Raw genomic sequence first — 24,048 nt, forward strand, 5'->3', positions numbered from 1 at the left:
TGACGCGTCTCTAAAAAGAAAATCTTAATGAAAAAAGAGTAAAAGAATTTTAAGCAAAAAATTGTCAATTCTTATCGCAGTTTTCTTTTAATATTTACTTAAAATATTTTTTCTGCACTGAACAAGCTACTTTGTGGGAGAAAAAAAAATTCTTATATTTTAATATGTAGTTTAATGTTTTAGCTTAACTTATTTAAACTTGGGTGGATAAATTCATTAATTAAAAAATAAATAATTCCTAAATTAAAAAATGATTCTAAAAATCTCAAGGGAAGAGGAATATTTATTATTTTAGTATCCTCTTTGATGGCAAGTAAATTTGAGTATGTGTGATGCTATATCTAGAATGAAGAAAATGAAGAAAAATATAAATAAACAAACTTTATAGTATTAAAAAAATCATTTAACTACAAACAGGCTCTTACAGGAAAGGAGCTGTTTCTCTGCTCTCATTCCTCTCTTTCTTTTCCTTTAAAAATATATATTTATATATATAAAATAAGAAACTATTAATTTATACTACTAATAGCTATTGCAACTAACACTTTGTTCAAGCAGTTGTTATATATTGTTTCATAATATATTGTATTATATCGTATTGTATAATTTTAATGAATATAATATTTGAATATATTGTATCGTTTTCTGTCATTATATAATGTCACACATTCATAATTTGAATAATAAACCTACAAGAAATTGTAGGATATGGGATAGAGCTAATATATATGAAAATGTAGGTTAAATGATAAAATAAAATAATTAAATAATAAGTAAAAATAAAATAAGAAGAAAATATTAAGATAACTACGTGATCATACCAAATCGATAGTTACATAAAATAGGCCTTTTTATTGTTACCTCAGGATGGATTTAAACGATATAATATAGTAAAATTTAACTAATAATTAAAACAAACATAGTATTAAATTAACAATATAACATATAACAACCATCCAAACAAGGTATAAGTGATAGTAGCCAAATAATATTTGTTCAAAAAGCAAATATTTTAGAAAAATAGGTTGAACTAGTCATTAACCTTTCAAAAGGTTCACTATTGAGTTTCCAACTTTAGATATTAATCTTATTTGAATAATAGGTCATATTGTTAGAGATAAATTACGTTTATTAGTTTTTTTGTGTAATATTTAATTTTTTTTTCTAGCTCTAATTTTAATCCATAATTTTTTTAAAAAGCTTCATTATATACAGGTTAGTAGACTGTGAAATGTACCTTGGGATAAATCACAGTTCAGTGATCTAATTTACAAAACAATCGATAAAGCCTAATGGTATAAGTTTTCTTTATTTAAATTTAGTATACATATAATATACATAAGCTTTATATATTTCAACCATATCATATCATCATATATACTGTCATAAAAGCGGGATAACCCTACATCAAAAAAATTAAAAAATAAAATTACGATCAAAATATCTACTAAATATTAAACGATAATTGTATCCTTCACTTAAACACTATTCATATTAATCATATCATAGCATACTATTCTAAAAATAAAAAAACTAAGTGGGAAAATTAAATCATCAAAATATCGATAAAATATTACACAATCATTTTATCACTCACTTAAACACTACTTATGTTACTAATTTTGTATAGAAAGATAATTATGTAAGTTATAAATACTTATGAAAGACATGTTGATAAGTTTTTGGCCAAAACTATTTCTAAATTATACTCCAAATTTGAATTACATCCTTAAAATATTTTATTTTTTTTACAGAAGACATCCTCCAAGTATTTGAAAGTTAACAATTTTCATCCTTCTGTTAAATATTGTCAAAAAACTAAGTGATCTTACAAAAATATGTGGAGTTAACGTGACTATCAATAAACGTTTTCTTGCATAATTTCATTATCTGCTATAAAAAAACTTCTGAAAAAAAATAAAAATTAAAAATCTTGGACACCATTGCTTGATGAAACAAAAAATGTGGTGTGAGGATACATGATCTGTCTTTTTCTCATTTACAAAGGAAAAGAGGTGGATCTTAATTATTTTCACCATTTTCAAAGGGTAACGGCTACAGATTTCTCTTGTCATCAAAAAAGTAATTATCTTCACCTTTTTCAAAGTCAATTTGTAATTAGATCAATAATTTTTCGAGGCAATTTGATAGTGAGGTGATCAAAAAATTGATTATGTCTCGAGTTTCATTCTCCATTATTGGAAGTCTCCAACAAACATCACTTCTAGTAGATTCAATTGAGAAGAAATATATTTCAATTGATAATTTTTTAATATTAAATCACATGAAAAATAAATGAAAAAATAGGAAAATTAAAATATTTTGCCTAATGCTAAACTCAATTACTGAAAAAGTTCACGATTTTTTTTTGGAGTATCTTAGAATAATAAATACAAAAGAGTGACTTGATTTTTGTGGAATCTGTTATTTTTCTAACAAATTCTAATAGAAGGATGAAAATTGTTAACTTTTAAATACTTGGAGGATGTTTTTTGCAAAAATAAAAATAAATTAAAGATGTAGTTTAAATTTACATATAATTTAAAAATGATTTTGACCAAAAACTCAATAAATTACACCGTCTAAGTTCAAACCATTTGAAATTTGAAGCAATTGAAGAGACTATAATTATAATACTTCCTTTGTCCCTAATTACTTGTCCACTTTTGAATTGACACACCTATTAAGAAATCAATAATTGACACATGAGTTTACCATTTTACCCTTATTAATTATGAAGTGGATGAATTAAAAACTTAATATTTTCAAGAAGTTTTACCTTTTTCAAAGTAATTAATTGAGAGTATAATATGTAAAAAAAAATAAATTGTCCTTTCTTGATTTGTCAAAAAGGACAAGTAATTAGGAACAACTAAAAACGGAAATATGGACAAGTAATTAAAGACAGAGGGAGTATCATTTATTATATTAAATTAATAACAGTTACAAAGAGTCATGTTATCATAATTGTGTTAAATTAATAGCAATTACCTCTTATTGACTTAAAATACCTTGTCTATATACTTAAATTTTGCCTTTCACCTCTTATTTTCTAGTAATAATAAAAAAAAGAAGTCACAATTGTTGTAATAATATAATAATATAAATTATACATCTTCATCTTCTCCAACCAGCAAAAAATATTTAATGATATTAATTATGTCTCTTCAACAATTTTCTTAATATAATAACTCCTCCTTTTATACCTCCCAAATTCTCCTCCTTTTTATTTGAAGGAATTTCGAATGCAAAAAGATTTTTAATACAATGTTTTTTTCTTTTTTTGTATTTTATTTTATTTTATAACATACGTATAAATTTATAGGTAGACTCAAAATTTAAGACTTGAAATATGGCATACCTTGTTTTGCTCTGTTTTTTGAAGGCACACTAAAAGTAAATAGTAGGGTTGTAGAGGACTTATCGTTGTGTATAAGATATTTTCGGATTGATTCCGAAAAAGTATAACTCAGATATTTCTTATAATTTGAGTCTCATAAAACTCAAATATTGAAAATTATTTGAATTATGTAAAAAAGAAGTTCTCTATAAAAAAAAATATAAGGGAAACTAAGTAAATACCTCATAAAAGCAAAATAATTATAAATATATACCCATTATATTCATGTCCCACTAAATAATTACACTATATATCCCCAACTAATTTTGCTTAACTGATATTAAATCAGTATCATATACTGTATTGGTATCATTAAGGCTGATAATTTCGCTTAATTGATACTAAATCAATATCATATATTGTATTGGTATCATTAAAGCTGATAATTTTGCTTGATTGATACTAAATCAGTATATATATATATATTGTATTCGTATCATTAAGGTTTCTTGTTCAGAAATTACTCACTAGTCAATGATACTATAAGAGTATATATATATATATATATATATATATATATATATATTCTTATAGTATCATCGACTAATGAGTAATTTCTGAACGAGAAACTTTAATGATACCATAAAATATATATAAACGCTTATAGTATTATTGACTAATGAGTAATTTCTGAATAAGAAGCATTAATGATACCACGACAATATACATATACTCTTATGATAGTCTAATGAAAATTCATGAAATTCTAAGGTTTTCCGTGTGAATTCTCTATGTATTTCTAGAATCTTCCACTCTGAACTAGCTTTCTTCCTATGTAAGTCATCCACATGAGCAATCTTGTGTCATGTGACACCTATGTGCCACTTATGTAGTGTGATGATGTGATGGATCATCACACTCTCCTCCACGTGATGTTGTGACAACCACGATGCATTGTTGTTGCATAAACTCTCAGATCTTATATTTTAATAACCATAAGTCCTCATATCATTCTCGTGTAGCTTCTTCCAATGATTACCCTTTAAATGGATGTGGAACACAACAATGACTTTTTATTTTTGTCTGCCTCAAAACTTGTAATGGTTTCCAAGAACATTGGCCCCTCATTTTGAGCCCCTTCACGAGTTGTATAGTTGAAAATTGTGTTTGTCCTTCCATCTTTAGTACATTAACCAAGGACACCATACATGATCCTTCTTTCTCTATGACCAATAATCGTTGGAGGTAAGGATGGATCATCGTGTGACACTTTTGGAAGAACTCTTGCTCGAGAATTATGTCAAAGATGTCTAAAAGAGAGACACTAAAGTTGGTTTCACCTTGCACTTGCCACTTACCTAGCGTAATGCTTACTCCATGAGCGACTCCGCACACGGGAGTTGGTGGTGCATTGAATGTCTTGAGATGGGTGTTACTTGGATTGTAACTCAACCTGAACTTTGTTGTTGCGGTCTTGGACACAACGTTGGTCTCTGCCCCAATGTCGACCATAACTTACATTGATTGTCATGTCTACATATTATGCGTCGTATTCTTTTGACTTCTCTGATTGCTTTGTGATAGCTCCACATAATCAGATAAGGCCCAACTATGTAGTGCCCGAACCTTGCCCTAGTTCTTGTGCATTTTTCTCTTTCTATTCCCGTAATATGACACCAGGGTTCTTTAGGGCAACTTGCATAGCCATGTGGTCCATTGCATATGTAGCAACCGTTTATCTATGTATTTTGTGCCTTCTTATCAGTATCACTTTGATGTCCAAACTTCTTGCCATCAAACTTATAGGTGTAATGATTCTTGGGATGTGGATGTTGCTCTTTGCTTTTGCACGATCTCCTCCACCTTGGTCATGACTACATTTCATCTTTTATTATCTTCTTTTGTCATGTTTTTCATGCTTAATGTCTGTCAAAATTTTGGCTTGCGTGATGGCTTCATCAATAGTCCTAACCTATCGGCGCTCCAACTCCATTGTGACCATATTTTGCAGCCCATCCATACAGATGTCAGCGCTTCACTTGGTGTAGGATCGAGTAACAATTCCTCGTTACTCTTAAGGTTCTTCCTTCCTTTTCAGTGCTTATTTCCACCATCTTTCCTGACGTTGGTTGTGCTAGCAGCATTGATGTTTTCCTTGTTAGTCATTCCCTTAGTATCAACCTAGTTCTGATACCACTCTGTCACAATCTCTGACTTCTATTAAGCGCTTTGTGCAACACTCGACAACTTACTCACAAATGTTTAACGATCTTGTAAGCTCAAGTAAGCCTTTTCAAATTAGATCTATAAGAGAACGAAGAAAGATACAAGAGAATTTCTAAGAAGGTTTTTATATTGCTTAGAAGATTGCTTGATTCTTGCTTGATGTTTTTACAAATGGATGCCACTTTATTTATACTATATACTTACGGATAATATATAAATAATAATTGTTAAACAAGTTCCTACCTAATTACAAGTAGGCTCTTTCTCTAGAATACACTACGCAACTACAATATTCCAAAGACCTTCCATGAAAATCCATGGAATTCTTCATGTATTTCTAGAACCTTCCACTATGAACTAACATTCTTCCTATGTAAGCCATCCATATGGGAAGCTTTGTGTCAAGTGACACCTTTGTGGCGCTTACGTGATGTGATGACATGGTGGGTCGTCACACTAAGCTCCTATTCAAGTGTGATTAAGTTTAGAACTTTTTCTAATAATCTCTAGACATATATTCGAGTAGAATACTGAAGGGAAAAAGGGTCTGATATGTATCACTCAACTTCATCATTTTAAATTGATATATCACTTGTTATAAAAGTGGCTTACGTATACTCTTATCTTTATAAAAGTGACACATATATATTCTTACGGTTACAAAAGTGACTCATACATAGCATTTTTTATTTTTTATTTAAAAAAATTCATGTAGAGATATATATGATCCTTTTAGCACAGTTCAGTAGTATATTTGATCACTTTTACACATAAATTATTTTTTTACTTTTTTTATCATCATTATTTCAATTTCTTAGATATTCTTATTTCATTTTTTTTTTCTTTCACTCTTGAGTGCAAAAATATGAAAAATAAAAAGAAAAAAAATGTGAATGAAAAAAAAAGTTAGAAAAAAATGTAAAACTATTTTTTGATGGTTATATTGTAATTTATTTTTGTATCTGTAAGAAAAATTGGGGCATCTATGATAAATCTTACAAGAAAATTATTGAAAAAATTAATCTAAAATAGCTGTTGAATCAAAGAAATAAAAAAAACACGTTTGAGAATGATCAAATACACCCCTAGATGAGAATTTTAAAAGTAAATTTAAAATAAATTTTTTCACTTCCGTTAAAGGAAAAGGGTATATAACAATTTGTATAAAAATAGAAATATATAAACTACTTTTATAATGAGGATATATCAATCTTAAATGACAAAATTGAGGAATATATCCGACCATTTTCCCTAAAAAGAATAATGGTTATAAATTTCTGTGATAAAAAAAAAAGTTAATAATTGTAACAAATCTTCCAAGAAGACAAATTATGTAATATTCGAGTTTATGTTAAAAGATAACTATTTTCATTGGCAGGTCAATATAACTTGACTAAATTTACCTTGACTATAATGACTTAGCTATATGTCTTTTTCATTCAGATTTCGCCCGCCTATACATGAACTCACTTCAACAAAGTTGACTTTGAATATAAGCTCTTCGAATATTGTTTGTATATTAAAATTCTATATTTATTTATGAGTATGTATCATCTGAAAACTCTCTACGAATATATTCACAATCAATGTAGAAAGATACCTTTTCTTATCTTGATAAATTTTTTTGTGAATCGCAACTACAATTTATATTGATAATACAAAAAGAAAATTTATACTTTATTTTTTATGTGTAATTATTTACTCAAAACTTATTTTAATAATATTAATGCTATGTTATTATATGATATGTTGCATGCACATGCTAAGAGATAGTTAATAAATAAATTTGACCAAATTATATATGGTGAAAAATTCCCTTTTCATAACTCATGATTTAGTTATTACTTTATTTCTATCTTTAAATGAATACATCATCCATGTTTCCTTTACCTAAATTTCTTTCTTATTTTGTGTTGTCTCAATCAAACCAAAGAGGAAAACTTTCAAATTTTATCTTCCTCTATTTTTTCTTTAGTTTCCATGCACTAAATAGTGACTATATATATATATATATATATATATGCATGCGCATTAAATTGGTAATTAATCATCGTTTGATCGATCTCAATTTATATATGTAATAGAGAATTAAACTTGATTTTTGAAGAAACATCTTAATTATATTATCCTTACACCTTACACCTTACACCTTACACATGTAGAAATATTCAAAACAAAGTACAAACAATTTCATTTGTTAATTAATCACCGATAAAGTAGTCAAAGCTCTAATATCTAAATAACTAGTCTTGTACTAATATTATTCTATATATTTGTTTGTATTATGATAATATTTATGAATTCTATATGTAACTTTTTACTTTGGTACAGTATTCAACAGCTTGACATATTTTTAATAAATATTGAATACCATACATTTTAAAAATGTTTAGCAAATATCATAATATCGAAATCATGATATCAAAAGTTTCTATTTCAATATAGTATTAAATAGCTGACCATACAATGTACATTTTTACTTGACACCCTTACTTTTAGTTAGAGCTTAAAAAAGAAAGAAGAGTCATTTTTTTTGTGAGAATTTGGACATCAATTTTTTTAACATTTTTTAAAAATTTTATTTAGACATTACTTTTTAAAAAACACCAATCATATTGTTTATAAAAAAATTTATAGTAAATAAAAAGTTGCTTGACTCATGTATTAAAAAAATATCCTATAGTCCACTAGTTCTTTCCCCCATTTTCAAGCTTATATCACCTTTTCTACTTTTCTCTTCTTTTTTCCCATCATTTCCTACCTTCCAAGCCTAAGGCCATATGGGAATCAAATTCTGTCCAAATTCTCTCAATAGAAAAATTCCCTCCCCAATTTCAAAGTTGAAAATAAATTATTATTATTCTCTAATAAATAATCAAAATAATATTTCATAAATAGTCGAGTGTTGTCTTCCTTATTCCTTTTTATTATTAGTCGTATTAAATAATTGTATTACTCTTATAGTTTTTTTTTCTTTGAGTTTGGTTATTATTTGAGGGTTTTTTACATTTCGATTATCGTTGTATCTAGTTATGACTAGTGTTTAGGATCCGAAATGACTACTTTTAAGATTTACGTACACTTTTCCCTCTCCAAATCTTACTCGTAGGATTACACTAGATATATTGTTGTTGAGTATTAAAATAACATTGTGGTCTATTATATTCTATCTAGTTTCAAATTAACTATTTTTTAAAAGTACCAGTATAACATTTATAGGCAAATCTATCTTTTTCCAAATAAAATTATACCCAGTACATTACAATTCTTCTAATGCATAATCAATTTTTTTTTTGCAATATACAAACAGTTAGAGTTTTGCCCTGATTTTTTTTTATATCATATTGAATTTTAATTTTCATTTGAAGAAAAATTAAAGTATTACCATAATTGCTTTTATTTTTTCTGAAAGAAAAATATAAATCTCTTCCATATTTGATTTATTATTTTCTTAGAGGAAAAATTTGGAGATCTATAAATTGAAGATCCCTATTTTCATAGCACAACACGATAGCATCCACAATGTAGACATTTAAGAGTTCAATTTATGCGGAGATTAAATCTCCCAATAGAGTTTATGCTTTTTAATATTAGTTTTCAATATGTAGGTCGTTTGACCAAACCTAATTTAAATTTGTTTTTAGTATGCTTTTATTTGTCGTCTGATTTATCAACCATATGATTTGCAATTGTAAGCTTCCACATAACGCCTTAATCACTTTCAAATCCAACAAACATGTGGACCAAAAGAAAAGCAGAGAGGCCAAACTAGCTTCCTAAAACAAATTGCAATATCACCAAAAATATCCTTGACAAGAACACTTGTCTTTCCAACCCATTAATAATAACTATCACCACAAGTTCATGCACTTTTTTTTGGGAAAAAAGGAAAGAAGGATCCACAAGGAAGAATTATGCAAATTACAATGGTCCCCTAGTTCCCTTTTTACAAAATTATGTTTGGGTAATGTGCTTGTCAATTATAAAGTCAACAACCATTTCCCACATGCAAATGAAAAGATTTTCAAGCAAAGTATTCTCCACTTTCAAATAAGTTGCACCTTTTTTTTTTCCTTCCACAATGGAAAGTTTTTTTTGTCATGTGAAGATGCTTCATTATTGAGAGATATCTAATGTCTTAACATAACTAATAAAATGAAAAAAATGAGCCACCAATTTGGTGGATTAATGTGTTAGTAGTAAAAAGTTTATTAGATTCAGACCCACATGAAAGGATTGAGGTGCATGTGCAACTGTTAATTTCAAGAAAAAAACTTTATGTGTATATATGTGTACACTTCAAAAAACTATTATGTATTTTAAAAGGATACCTCAAACATATTTGTTGGACTAGATCATTGGGTCAATGTGCCCCTTAGGCCCTTGAGAGCATGAACGATCAAAGCTCGAGTTTGAGCTACATCATTTTGTTTTTAGCTGACAATTATGTTATTATTTTTTTTTACATAAAACGTATAGGTGAAAGCTTGACATGTTTCACTTATGCAACCTAACGTATGCAAAGTGATTCCCAAACCATTAGTATGTGGATCAACGAGCTTCATTCAGTTATATCATTAAATTTATATTTATATGTTAGTACATCAGGTCTATGGATGTTTGATAAAAGTTTTCAAACTTCGACTAACGTGAATATATGTTTGGTTGATTTGCCTCTAATAGTGGAGGAAAAAAACCATTTAACATTATTCGAGTAATTAGTGATTAGTGTTAAAACAAAACATGTTATAATATGTTTATTTCTTACTTTAATTGCTGGATGTTAATATTAGTCCATATAGCTAGAAAACTAAACGTCTCTTTAATTAGAGAAATTCAATGTGACTCATATATTAGATAATTAATTATTTATCTTATTTTCAAGTAAGTAAATTATCATATAAAATCTAAAATTACATGAATATATCATTTTGTTAAGTCTTTAGGGTATTCAAATTTTATTTTAATGAAAAAGTCTCTAAGGTAAAAGTATTTTGTTAATTTTGATTTTTTAACATTGACACGACAACTTGCCTTTAGCCTTCTTGTTTGGTATCTACTAGTGAAATTATAGCCGTACAAAATCTCAATTTATTTTATTTCACGATGACCTAATTTTGATTGTAAAATGCCTATTAAAGCTTTAGTGAAATTATAGCGCTAAAAATCACAATTTATTTTATTTTATGATGACCTAATTTTGATTGTAAAATGCCTATTAAAGCTTTAGTGAAATTATAGTGCTAAAAATCTCAATCTATTTTATTTTATGATGGCCTAATTTTATTGTAAAATGCCTTTTAAAGTTTTCGGATTTGACGAACTCGAAGGAGATCTGAGCCCAAAATAATAAATATTTATATGCACCAAGTGTTTACTGTCTAAGTATTGTTTTTTCTCGTTTTCTACTTCTATTAGTTTTGCACTTGGTAAAAATGCTTTTAATGTTGTACATCAATCCTTTAAGGGCTTGTTTATTTCCTCGGAGAAAGAATAACAATTCTAGGATAAAATTTGATTATACAAACATAAAAAAAATTGGGATTATTCAATCCTATATTTGGTTGGATTTTTTTAAAATTTTTTTTGGTATAAACAATTTCAAGATTAATAATACCATAGTCTTGATACTGTTTTTTTATACCTAGGTGGCACAATAATCCCTAGAATTAGTTATTTGGGGATAAAATCAATCAAATGATCAAATTATTGTTCGTTGAAGCCTCACCCCCCTCCCACCCCCCCAAAAAAATTCTTTAAATATATATATATATATATATATATATATATATATATACCCCTAAAATGTGTTTAGCTTTCATCATTAAAATAAGTCCGCAAACTAACATGATTTTTTATGTATATAATTTACATAAATTTCATAATGTTAAGAGGTAGTTACATTATTTCTCTATTTTAAAAAAAAATACAAATATCCCTTAAAATTTATGGATTTTAGATACCTTACTGGACTTTCTGATACAACGGTGAGAGATATGTCCGAGAGGGGAAGAATGTATCAGAGAGGTGATCTGAATATATTACTGGACTTTTGGATACATCAACAGACATCCGGACACATAGGTGAGGGATGTATTATTGAACTTGAATTCATAGCAACTCAGTAAAGTTATGAACACAAGTTCAATTTTTGTCTCAATTTCATCCAAAATATGTAAAAGCTGTCCAACAACTCCAATAGTTGTTGAATTCATTGCAGTGGTTATTACAAACTAATGAAGTTATCTAACATCCACAATTGTTTGCAACAATTAGGTTAACTGTTGCAGCAACTATAATAATTATTGCAACTACTCTATTAGTTGCTAAAATTCACAATCTTTTTACACAACAGGTCAGCTTACTCAGATGTTGCAACAAAATGATCGGAAATCACCTCTAAAGTAATGTCCAGTGCTATAAGAAGAAGCAACAGCCAAACAACGAAAGGAAAATTCCGGGATGGCAATCTCTCTATATACTGTATAAACTACCTCAAATTGTTGCCTCCAAAAACTGATAGCAAATCAGTTCCCAGAACAACTACTTGACCAAAGAAGAACACTGGTGCAATCAGTGTCTTGATCACTTTGAAAAGTAATACATTCATATGATAACTCTGCTCTTCTGTATATGTCCCTTTGGGGACATCCAATAAAATTGGCATGGTACAGAGTGGATAAGCATGGCCTGTGCACAAAGATAACATGCACAAATCGCGAAAAGGTCGTCTTCTGTATAATGGAAGTGCCTTACTTTTAAGCTAAAAGACAACATATATTAATCACAGTATTCCTATTTCAGCATCAAGCTAACAAAATGGGATACAAATACTTTATCCTATACAAGCACTGAAAGATCTCCTCACATGTTGGGAGTACAGACAAGTCAATTTAAGTTATCTTGAACTGTAGGAGTTGTATCGACACAGAAATCCAACGAAATATCCCTAAAACTAATGGACCTGTTTCTTTTCTTCAGTCAAAAGCAAATCTTTTAACCCTCGAACGAACTGGTGTCTTCTGTTTCTTCATCTTCACTAAAGCTAGGTGGCTTCTCTGCAGCAGTACTACAGAAAACACAATCAGAGTCATTACTAACCATAATGAATAACATAATAACTCAGCTTTAATAAGACGAGGACAACCAAAGAATGCGTTGCTTTTTAAATTTTTCATAGCAGGTAGAAAGCCTCAGATAACATGACATCATAGTAACTACCCAAGGAAATAATGCACATGGAAGGAAATAATGCACATTGTACTAGAAAATGTTAATCTGTGCTTTGTTTTATGATCAATCTTCTAGTGATGTAGCAAAATTAACCAATGAAGGTCTTGCATCAGTTCTAATAGAAGTAATTCAAGGGATAAATATGATTCTCAATAGTCATGACATTTAGTCACATGATCATCTCAAAGTAGAGCCATATTCCAAAAATCCTATTAAATAATCATGTTAAAATACATAGGCAGGTTAACAAGTACTAGGTTGTGTAAAATCAAGTTCTTTAAGTTGGCCAAACCTTATCTGATGATTTGTCTGCAGTGGCATTCCTATCATAGATGCTCTCCTCAAGTACTCTTGATGGTCAGGAACTTCATTCGGTGCTCGTTGAACAACCTTTAATAAAAGTTGGATTTATGGAATTCATAACCATGTATAAAACCAAAAGGAAGTTGCATGTATTAACAAAAAGCAAAAAACTTACTGTTATCTCATTGTGTCGAGGAACCTGAACCTTCACACGAACTAGATTAGAGTTCTCATCAACTACTGGCCTCTTTCCGCTGATGTGGTCCTATATATCATTTCAAGAAAACGTATCAGGATTTAGCGGGACCACAGAACAACATAGGATAAAGCGAAACTGGTACTATACCTTTTCAACAATTTTGTGAAGCTCTCTCTCCCTGAAATTATGATACTCGCTTCCCTTAAAATCAGAAGGCTTGCGATCTAAATGTTCCTTCTCCAAAGCCGTAAGACTCACTTCACTACGGCTACTAAACCGAGGTTTCACTTGCTCCCCATCAACTTTTCCAACATAGGGACTTCGAAGACCATTGCCTGAACCAGTACTAGTTCTAATCTCTCCACGTCCATGTTTTGCCATAAACTTACAGCTGTCTTTGCTATCAACTGTCATTTTTCTTGCAGAACCTTCATAGATGTCTAATGATGAGTTCCATTCAGGATATTCATTTTGCTCAGAGGACTTCAGCTTAGGCTTTGGGTTGAAGCGATATTCAGGATGAGTGGAATTGGATTTTCTTTTGAAGCTCAAACCATCCAGATCAGAGTCATGAGAGTTGGACTTGGAATTGGGTCCGAATCCCTGATGGGGAAATGCAAAAGCAAAATATGTATAATTCAAGAAACAAGACATCAAGAGTGCTTTGGTTTAGATAGTAAGATGTAATATATGGGAACTTGGTAAGATGAGCGGCCACGAAAAGCAAGTAAAGCAGTCCATCCTAATCTGGGCCCTAGTAGATAAAGATGTATCACATCAGAAAAATTAAACAAAATACATATGTAACTACCAATTTTTATTCCCAAGACAGATTACTCCAGACTTAATTTTTGATCTCCATGGAAGGTACTAATGTGATTAATGAAATCACTGGGGTAGTCACAGAACACCTTTCTATAGGAATTCTCTTGATTAGTGAAAACAACCTTTCGAACCCCAAATGTGTTGATTCTCGTGACAGAGAGCTGCTTCAAAACTAATCAACAGAACTCAAGCAGGCTACCAAACCTTACTTTACTTTGGTAAAGTTTGTGTTAATTACTAATTTTTATTGTAGGACAGTAATTCCACCATCCTTGGAGATGGTTAGTCATAGGAGTGTCAAATGGGTGGGTTGGGCTGATTCTCAGTGGGTCAAAATGGGCTGAGCTAATAAATGGGGTGGTCAAAAGTTATTTGGGCTGAGATGGGCTAAAATCTGGGCCATAGCCCAACCCACCCAATTCTAACTAAGTTTTAATTAATTTATTTGTTTCCTTAAGAATTGTTCAATTACCGAATAAGACTTTTGCTTTTGTTAGGGCTATTAGCTATATATAATATGTTTGATTTTCAAAATTTTAGACAAAGTCATTCATGAATCAATTTGAGCTAAAAATCAGCCCAGTTTTATATGGGCTGAATTGGGCCGGTCAAAATGGGCTAACTTAAGCAAATGGGTGGGTCAAGTTTTTTGGGCCAATTTTGACACCTCTAGTCGGTCATGATATAAAGAACCTAAGCTGGTAATTTAGACAGAGTACTGGTAAGTCCCTCAAAAAGCATCATTATTCTAGGAGAGTGACTAGTTTTGTTATTTCTTTAGAAGTGTATTATACTATTTATCAGAAAGAGCATAATTATAACATTTAAAAGAAATCGACACAATGAAACAGCCTTTAGAAACTCCATTCCTTTGAAAAAGTTTCCGTAGCTATAACAATCCTTTAATTGATAAGTTTGCTGCTATCACCATCTTTATCTGAAGATATTAATCCCTGTGAATTTAGAATAGTTTTACCGTGAAAAGGAAGATTCAATATGGTATCTCATAACCAGTTGAAACAAGTCTTCATGGACAAAAGGAAGAAAAATTCTAGAAATTCCAACAAAATGAAGGAAAATTGAGGAGTATTATTTAATGAAGCAACTGTTCTTTTAGTAACCTTTTTTTTTTGGATGAAGTAAGATACTTCATTAATAAGCATTCAGAGATGCATGTACATACAAGAGATAGTTATCTCCTGTACATGTATACACAGGTTTTAGGATATTTTCTTTTGGTAAAGTTAGAAACTTTGGGCCAATAATCAAACCATAATGCACTGTAATTCAACGAAGACACAAGGCAAGAAAATATTATTGAATTTGAACAAGCTTTTGTGAGGTAATAAGAAATCAGTAATTTTTGCCCTCCATATCAGTAATCAAAAGGGCACTCTAGTCAACCTAAGATGCACCATCTAAGGTTTTGTGTTTTTAAAGAAAGGTTACTGTGGATTGCACAATTTAAGGATTTACCAAAGAAGTCTACAAACTTCAAATAAGTTTCGAAGCTCCATATCACACAATGGTTTGAAGTACAGTTAACATTAATATATACCAATTTGTGCAGTTTGGTTATAGCACAGTTCTAAACATAGCACTTCCTTAGTTCCTTCGCCTTGTTGGAAGGTAGGGAAGGGTTAAAATATCGTCTAAATTCTAGCTTTGATCTAGTTGCAGAAAATTTAAGCATTCTTGTGCAATATGCATGGTTTTGCAATTACTAAATCGAGGTTTACCAAACCAATAAAGAGGAATGTGGCAAGATCCACTTACATTTGACCGCCTGTAGACGTTGGACATATCTGGTGAGCAAGCTGGAACAGGTTCTGGAGAGTAATAAGAGTCTGAGAAACATTCATATGACAATACCAGTGAGCAAAACTTTGTATCAGGAAACTAAGTTACACTTTGAGTATCCATTTCTCAGACGTACAAAAAAGTAATGTAACACCAAAGAATATATACATAACCCAGAATTGAGGTGATACTGGACATACTAATAGAGCTTGACATTCAGCATGAAGATCCCTCATAACTCTTATTATAAATACAGAATCAAGGTTGACTACTTCATCAATGTCATACACCACGGTAATATTTTATTTGTGAGGTTATCTCCGTTTTGTATACCACTTGTAAGTTTTATATGGTAATTTTTGCCCATTGGTAATAAAATGTTATTACTTGATGAAAAAAAACAGGTTGAGTCCAGTGTTTTGGACAGCGAAAGGTGACAAAGGTCTGCCTCGCAACGAGGCGAGGCGCTCGCCTTTTTGAAGTGTGGCGCCAATTAATACCAAAAAATTTAAATACTTGATTGCATAAATAAATAATCAAAATCTCAATAGCAAATATTTCAATTCAAAAAACAGAAAATAGATAGTACATACTAAAAGTCTAAGAGTGCAACTGTGAAAAGAAAACCCTAAAATTACCTTTTAACTTTTGGAATCCTAAATTGGTCGCCTCTTTTTAAAAAAATACAAAAGGCAACGCCTTTCTCACCATTATCGCCTTTTGAAGATCGCCTCACCACAAAGCTAAAAGGCGATGAATGGTTGCCTTGTCTCTCACAATTGGCGACGAGGCAATCACCTTTCACAACACTGGTTGAGTCACAGTGTTGTGAAAGGCGATCACCTCTTCACCAATGGCGAGAGGCAAAGCGACCCTTCATCGCCTATTAGCTTTGTGGCGAGGCGATCTTCAAAAGGCAACGCCATGGCGACAATGGTGATAAAGGTGTCGCCTTTTGTATTTTCTTAAAAAAAGGCAACCAATTTAGGATTTTATAAATTAAAAGGTAATTTTAGGGTTTCTTTCCAAATTTGCCCAGTTGCACTCTTAGACTGCGACTCCAACAAGTTGACTCGGCTGGACTTCTCCGGCGAACTGTTAGACTTTTCTGGCGACTCCAAAGTCCAACCAATACGTATTTCTTTTTTTTCTTCTTCCTATATTTCGTTTTCCTTCTTCAGACTTCAAAGTTCCCTACTTCGTACAATTTAACAATTGACAAAAACTGTTTGTGTAATGATTGTTTTGCAAGAAATTGATGGAAGTTGAATTTTAAAGACATTTCAATGACTTGGGAAAGTAATGAAGTCAGCCAGTTGCAAAATTCATTGGAATCTTATACTTCGGATGACAGCAAGTAAGCTTCCCCAAGATGGAATAGAGAAAAGGTTACGGTATGCTGCTGGAAAAGAGTGACTATTGGGAAGTGGAATGGCCACGGAAGATGCTTTGGAAGATCAAGGCACCTACAAAAGGTTGCTTGTTTTGGATGGGTGGCTACAAAAATTGCATGTCTAACACAAGAATTATTGCAGAAGGCGGGATTTCATCTGTGCTGCATATGTTTTTTTGTGTAAAAGAGCAGGAGAGTCTCCTAACCATATGCTTCTTCACTGTGAGTTTACCTGGAAGATCTAGACAATGTTTGTGAAGATTTTAGGGGTACAGTGGGATATGCTATGAGATGAAGAGTTTACTACTCAGTTGGCAGGGTCAAAATATGAATAGCATATGTACAAAGACCTGGAGCACTGTCCCTTTCTGGAAGATTTGGCTTGAAAGAAACAAGATGCTTTAATGGAGAAAAACAACATATATCTTTTGTAAAATATAGGTGCTTACAAAATTTATATTTTTGGTGTAAGGAACAGATTGTGTGGGAGGTTTCTGAGCTTGTTGATCTCATAAAACTATGAACTGAAACTTTGTATTGAGAATGTAATCCTTTTGTTGTACTTTTGCAGTACCCCCTTGCTACTTGCTTTAATAAAACATCATCTTACCGAGAAAAGAAAAAGTATCTATGAACCATGTCATGTTTTTTCTGAGATAAAGCTTTGGTAAGACAAACAACTGTAAAGGGGCTACCTTTTTCTTTATCTCAGTTTTCTTTTGTCAATTTTTCTTTCATTGTTAGATGTAACTATGCATCTTCTTGATGCCCTTTTGTGAATGAAAAACCTTAGTTTATCAAAAAAAAATAGATGAGACAAAGGTTGTGTAGTCATGTAAAGTATGATACAAGTCAAGAAGTAAGCAGTTAGGATGAATAAGAACTGAGCATAACAAAGAAGAAAAAAAAACATCTTAACAAGAGCAGTTCCAGACAGGCATATCTTGGATTTAAATAATAGGACAATAAAAAAAAAACATTTGACCTCACCATTGACAGGATTTGGCGCTGATGATTCAAATGCACCAGGAGGAAGTGGATCAAATTCAATACCAAGTGGTGGACCATCCAGTCGGTAGTGCCTCCCCAATTGCCTCTTCACAGCAGTAATTGCAGCATTCTCTACCTGACCCTTTACTTTCAAATACCCAGATGGGCCATTCTTTGGTTTTACTCCCTTAAAATTAGTAGGTAAATTCTGCGATATGTGTCTTGAAGTTGCTATATCATATGGTTCTGCATTTTGCGAAAAACATTCATTCCGTAATGAAGAACTGCTTCTTGAAGAGTCATCATCCATGCAATTAGACTTTCCTCTAAAATGAGTTCCAGCCTCATATGCCACATCTGCAGTTGAGAATTCTGCGCCAGTTAATCTTCTACTCTCAACTTCCCGATGATCAAATTTCTTATCGTCTACTTGCTTGGTGCTACCACAAGAATCCTGCCTAAATCCGCTACCATGATCCTGAATGACACCACTCGAACGATCTTGTCTTCCATTTATATATATTTCCCCATTCGACAGCCTCTTGTCCTTCAACCGCCTGTGACAAAACCATCCAGAAATTTGTTTTTCTGTTAACCCTGATGACTCTGCCAGATCAGCTTTCAGCTCGTCGGTAGGGTACTTGTGTTCTGAAAATTTACATGTTTTCTCTTATTTCTAAGTCTGAAACAATAGATATGATGTTCTAGCTCATTGCAAAACAAAAAAAAATAGTATGTACGATCAATTACCTTCATAAAGTTTCTCTAGAGCTTCAATCTGAGCACGTGTCTTGATTATTCTTTTGTGGTTTTTCTCAGGCTGACCTTTATCATCCTTAGAATGCACTTCACTTAAATCTGCAAAAGATTAACAGCGTCAACAACTTAACTACAAGCTGGAAATAAGGACTATCCACAGTTCCAAAAATAACGGCTTCTACTTCAAAATGAACTTTTTGTTGTTAAGAAAACCATATAATAGACAGAACAAGAGTACTCCTCCCTATCTCATCTGAACTAACCATAGTCATACTTTCCCCGTCCTATCAGGACAAGTAATTCAAAATGACCCTTTTTCTTCAAAAGACCATCTTAACATGAAGGTACACCATAGTTCCCTACAGAATATCATTAAATGATTCCCACAACTGCCAGCTGTTGCAGACAGCTCTACATCCTATGAAGAACAAATGAGACTTGTTGAAATCAGATTCTCCATGTACAATAAATAAACTTCACTTGGCCACCACTGCCTAAACCTAGATAATTCATTTCATTAGAGGCAACAAAAACGGCAACTAAAGAACACGGGATAAAAGAACTCATGGAATAGGAATAACATAGATTTCATAGTTGCACTGACTATATACCCACCTCAAGATCTTCCTTTCTTTTATTGCATATTTAGAGACTAAAGTAGGAAAACAATTTTCATTCGAATGATAATGAATAGAAAGAGGGTATTTCCCAATGCAAATATGCTCTGCATATCGATACCCAGTGATCTTCATGCGCCTAGCATACAAAGAAAAAAAATGTAATCTTGGCCATCACCATCTCAAGTTTCAACCACTTAAAGTTCTCCGAATGCCATCCTGCTATGCATGTACAGATGTAGTGGAACATCACATCAATCATTTTTATATATATAAATCTTAGTTATCTCCCAAGTCCAAATTCAATCATTCCACATCATCATAATCAATCAACACTTCCATCGTCAGGACATTGCAAATATCATATTACAAATAAGTTAATCCATATACAAGGGAAACTCTCCAATTCCGCACACACCCCCAATCCTGAAAAACACACACAAAGATAAAAACGCAAAACAACTAAATTGCACATAAAATCTCAAAGTATTCAATCTAGCGCATTACCCAATCCACTTGATCCTCTGGAACTATTAGTAATCAACCATCAATCAACAATCCCAAATCAGTTGAGTTTGGTTGAGTGAATCCCCTATGCCCATTCAGCTCACTAACATTATAACTAATTTAATTATTTTCTTCAGTCATGAAGCATGGTTTACAATATTTACACCCCATCAACTAATAGCTACCAACATTATCTACCACACACAACCAAAAAGAACATCAAAGCTTAATTACTTGCAAAAATATGTGCATCCTNCACACAACAACAACACCTGATCACACAAAGATAACATCTAAACCCCACTATCACAAAACTGAAACCTACAGAAACAACAGAATCTTTAAACTCATAACAATGCAGAGACCGACTTAAACCAGCACATAAAACCAAAAATTTCTAAAATCCATCTCCAACAGAGTGGTGAAAAGCACACAGAATTACATCTGATTTTTGATCTGTAACAGAAATAAGGTAAAAGTATAATTTTGTACCTTCCATCATTTTTCTCACCAGAGCTTTTCTGGGGTTTTCCCTATTTCCTCTATCCTTGCTCTAATACCTTAAAAATCCAATCTTGGTGCCATACCAGGCGGAAAATGCAAAAATTGAAGCATCCTTTTGGGCACAAAAAGATGGAAAATAAGATTTATATACACCCAAAAACCAAAAAAAAAGTTCAATAAAATTGAAATTTGACACACATCTAGATTGGAGAGCAAAATAATCAAAAGGGTAAGAGAATTCTTGAGCGAAAAAATGGAATTGGAAGAAGTTATGGTTTTGCTTTGCTTGTTCGCTTCTGTTCTTCTCTTCTTTATTACACGTTCCTCTTCTCTATCTATATTTTTCAATTAATTTTCTGAATTTGATATCTCTTTGTTAGTGAGGACAAAAAAACAATACATTACGGTTGGGAAAAAAAATCATGAAGAAATACTTTCTTATTTGCTTGATCATATTAAAATTTTTATTATTTTATAAATTGTGAAGTTTATATTATTTGATTAAAAATTCACCAAGGGAAATTATTTCCCCCTCTTAAATTATCGTAAGATTCTGTGTAATTAGTTGTTGTGTCTAAATTATCATTCTTTTTTCACGGTAGGATTGCAGTAAGTGATACGTAGGATGGTTAAGCTAGAAGCATTTTAAGAATTTCTTTAGTATACCTCAGTACAAATCAAGAGCGGAAAAGGATGCACAATCAAAACTAGGCGATAAGATTCGTGTTTCTCTTGATCTTAAGTTATTTTCACTATTACATTCATATTTCTTGTAAATAATTCAAACTATTTATTTTTAATTCAGTTAGAAGGATTTAGTGAGTTAGATCAAAGACTATGGTTATTAGAGAAGAAGCGACCTATTATATAAATCCTTATTTATTGCAAATGATCCTACAACCTGATTCATTAACCTGGAGAAGATATTGAATGAGATTTGGAAAATATCTTGAGAGATTGTATCGATTGTCAATAACGTGAACAAATTGAGAAAAGGAGACAATGATACAGTGGAACATGTATACAGATTGAGAAGAGGAGGCAATAATACAATAGACCATGTATACAAAGAAAGTAATGTGATGATAGATTTTTAACTAATCTAACTTTTGAATTTGCAGATACATTGCACGTTTCTTCATTTCAGGAATTAACATTTGCACAAAGGAAGATTCTTAATATGGAGAATGCTCAAATTTCAAGTTTAAGAATCAGGTGACAGATTCAAATAACACAAATAATATATGATGAATAGTTGAAACTTCAAAAACGCTCATTAGTCACTTAATTAAGATTATAAATCAAGTTAATAACCAACTTATATTTTTTTAGAGATTGAACTAAGGAGGATCAAATTGAAAAACTTTTTGATGTGTAGTATCAACATTATTATATGTTCATTCTAATGAGAAGATATGTAATGATCAGAGATTATCTCCTAATCGTAACATGATGCTTAAGGTTATAACTAATCTCAAGCTATCCTATGGCCTGGCATGCCATTGATATATATATATGCAAAAACTGAATTTGAATAGTTTATTAAATTTAAAGCACTAAACGGAACATCTAAATAAAGCATAAGTTGAATCTATTATTTGACTGTTTGAAAGCCTTTACTAAGATGAGTTGTTGGGACAACCCCCAACTAACTCCAATTTTCTGAAAATTGAAATACTAAGTAGCTGAAATAAATATAAAGAATATCCTTAAAAGATGAAGACTCACCAAACTCTATTGCTAAAATGATACGAAATAGTACTAACCGCGAGTTGGATTCCGAGCATGTAAACCTATATTATTCAACAATACAGCGTAAACGTGTATATGGTCAGTTCTTTGAATGTACTGAGTATGTGAGACATGCATCACAATTCTAATAATTAAACATGATAAATTTGAGATGCTGAACTGAACATGAAATTGAAATACATGAATTGATGCAATACAAAATGGTAAAACATGCAACTGGTACATACTTAAACTAAAATAATTGAATGCAAGGTCAATGTAATAATCTAAAAGGTGGATTGTGGGAGATACCAACAACTGACATACTCAATTGAGCTAAATAGAGTCCAACATGTATCTCAACTAGGAGGGAGTTCTGTATCCTACCAAGAGTAAGAACACTAATGACGTGATTTCACTAAACTGATGTCCAAAAGAACTAAAGAGTCAGTTCTGATTTGGTGGTGACCTTTAACCTACAATGATACGTAGTTCTAGAATTTAGAGATTGTTATTAAAGGTCTCAGTCCTAAACTGACGTGTGAGCTTTCATCCTTATATCCGTTCGGTGCTAAATAATTTTTCCAACTGAATTTAAACTGATAAATTGAATAATACTGGTAAACTGAATAACTCATATAACTATTGTTAACTTATAATGAACTGACACACACTTTATTTGAAAGCATTTGATATACATGAGACTGAAAAGTGAGTAGTAAACTAATCTTGGTGATTTTCTGTATTTCAAATAAAACATGCAATCTGATTATCACGGGTTCAAAGATATAAATTTCTCTTAAATTAAGGCCTCAATATGGAAATAACTATGCATTTATACTGAATTTTGTAAGTAAGATCATGTATTAAAAAACTATCCATGAAGAAGAACTAAAATATGACGAAAACCATGTTTTTCATAGGAACGCTAAACTTTGTAGAATCATTAACTGAAGAAATAAAGTTTTCTTTGGGACTCAATGGGTCAAAAGGGAGCCCATTGATGAAATATCACATACCTGGAATGGAAACCCTAGCTTGAATACTTGAACTAAAGCTTGAAGATGAAGAACCCTAGTTTCTTGCTTGAGAGAACTTAAAATGCATTGAATTTGATTTTCTTGGTGTTAGACGTGAATGGGGAGGTTTTGTTGACTAATTTTATCTTAATTTCACTTAGGATAAGCCACAACGTCGTGATTTAGGAATAAAAAGAGTGGAAAAATATCAAAATAATCTTGACTGAAAATCTATCGGAACATTTCATGGGACCATCTATGAATTGTGGTTTGATCTACAGCTCGTAGATTCCACCCATGGAATTCAGGCTAAATTAGGTCTTAGAAGTTCATTCTACGAGCATATTTATGATCTGTGATAAGCAGATTGAAAATTTTTCAAAATTTCATTTCACGAGCTCAATTTATAGTCCGTCAATTGATTCACGAGTTGTAGATTGGACCCGTAAAACTCAGGTCCTGAAAAATTCTATTGGAATTGTCTCAAGTAAAACAGACATAACGTTTTACTCCAAATTTAGATTGATGCAATCTCGGTAACATTGGAAAGAAGACTCATAGACCTTTAATTTGATAGGTGATAGACCACCCAATTCTTTAAG

The 24,048-nt window shown here is 31.3% G+C and overlaps 1 protein-coding gene and 1 non-coding gene across 3 annotated transcripts; one reads left to right on the forward strand and one right to left on the reverse strand.

The window, feature by feature from the left end:
• The first annotated feature begins 12,201 nt into the window (after nt 1-12,201).
• LOC125846160 (U6 spliceosomal RNA) lies at nt 12,202-12,304 on the forward strand. The gene has a single exon (XR_007444321.1). It is a non-coding gene; the product is annotated as a U6 spliceosomal RNA (small nuclear RNA).
• Nucleotides 12,305-12,447: 143 nt separating this feature from the next.
• On the reverse strand, nt 12,448-21,051 carry LOC125844404 (homeobox-DDT domain protein RLT1-like). 2 transcript variants are annotated; one of them, XM_049523721.1, is made up of 9 exons: nt 20,895-21,049; nt 20,685-20,808; nt 19,060-19,167; nt 18,310-18,957; nt 15,903-15,973; nt 13,449-13,904; nt 13,278-13,367; nt 13,092-13,189; nt 12,448-12,635 (listed from the first exon to the last, which is right to left on the reverse strand). In XM_049523721.1, exons 2-9 carry the CDS (start codon nt 20,692-20,694, stop codon nt 12,563-12,565), a joined length of 1,554 nt encoding a protein of 517 aa, XP_049379678.1. In that variant the 5' UTR covers nt 20,695-20,808; nt 20,895-21,049; the 3' UTR covers nt 12,448-12,562. The 2 variants fall into 2 exon arrangements, with proteins under 2 accessions (XP_049379678.1, XP_049379679.1); XM_049523722.1 differs by having other exon boundaries at nt 15,903-15,955; nt 20,685-21,051.
• Between the last annotated feature and the right edge of the window lie 2,997 nt (nt 21,052-24,048).

This window comes from Solanum stenotomum, chromosome 11 (assembly GCF_019186545.1).
Source record: "Solanum stenotomum isolate F172 chromosome 11, ASM1918654v1, whole genome shotgun sequence".
In the NCBI taxonomy this organism is placed as follows: Eukaryota; Viridiplantae; Streptophyta; class Magnoliopsida; order Solanales; family Solanaceae; genus Solanum; species Solanum stenotomum.

What these genes read in the sequence shown, in the direction of transcription:
- LOC125844404 (XM_049523721.1), bottom strand. An exon ending in AGCGCCAAATCCTGTCAATG is followed by an intron (nt 15,974 to 18,309) that starts GTGAGGTCAAAT and finishes AATGTTTCTCAG; the next exon opens with ACTCTTATTACTCTCCAGAA. An exon ending in ACGTCTACAGGCGGTCAAAT is followed by an intron (nt 13,905 to 15,902) that starts GTAAGTGGATCT and finishes TTTCCCCATCAG; the next exon opens with GGATTCGGACCCAATTCCAA.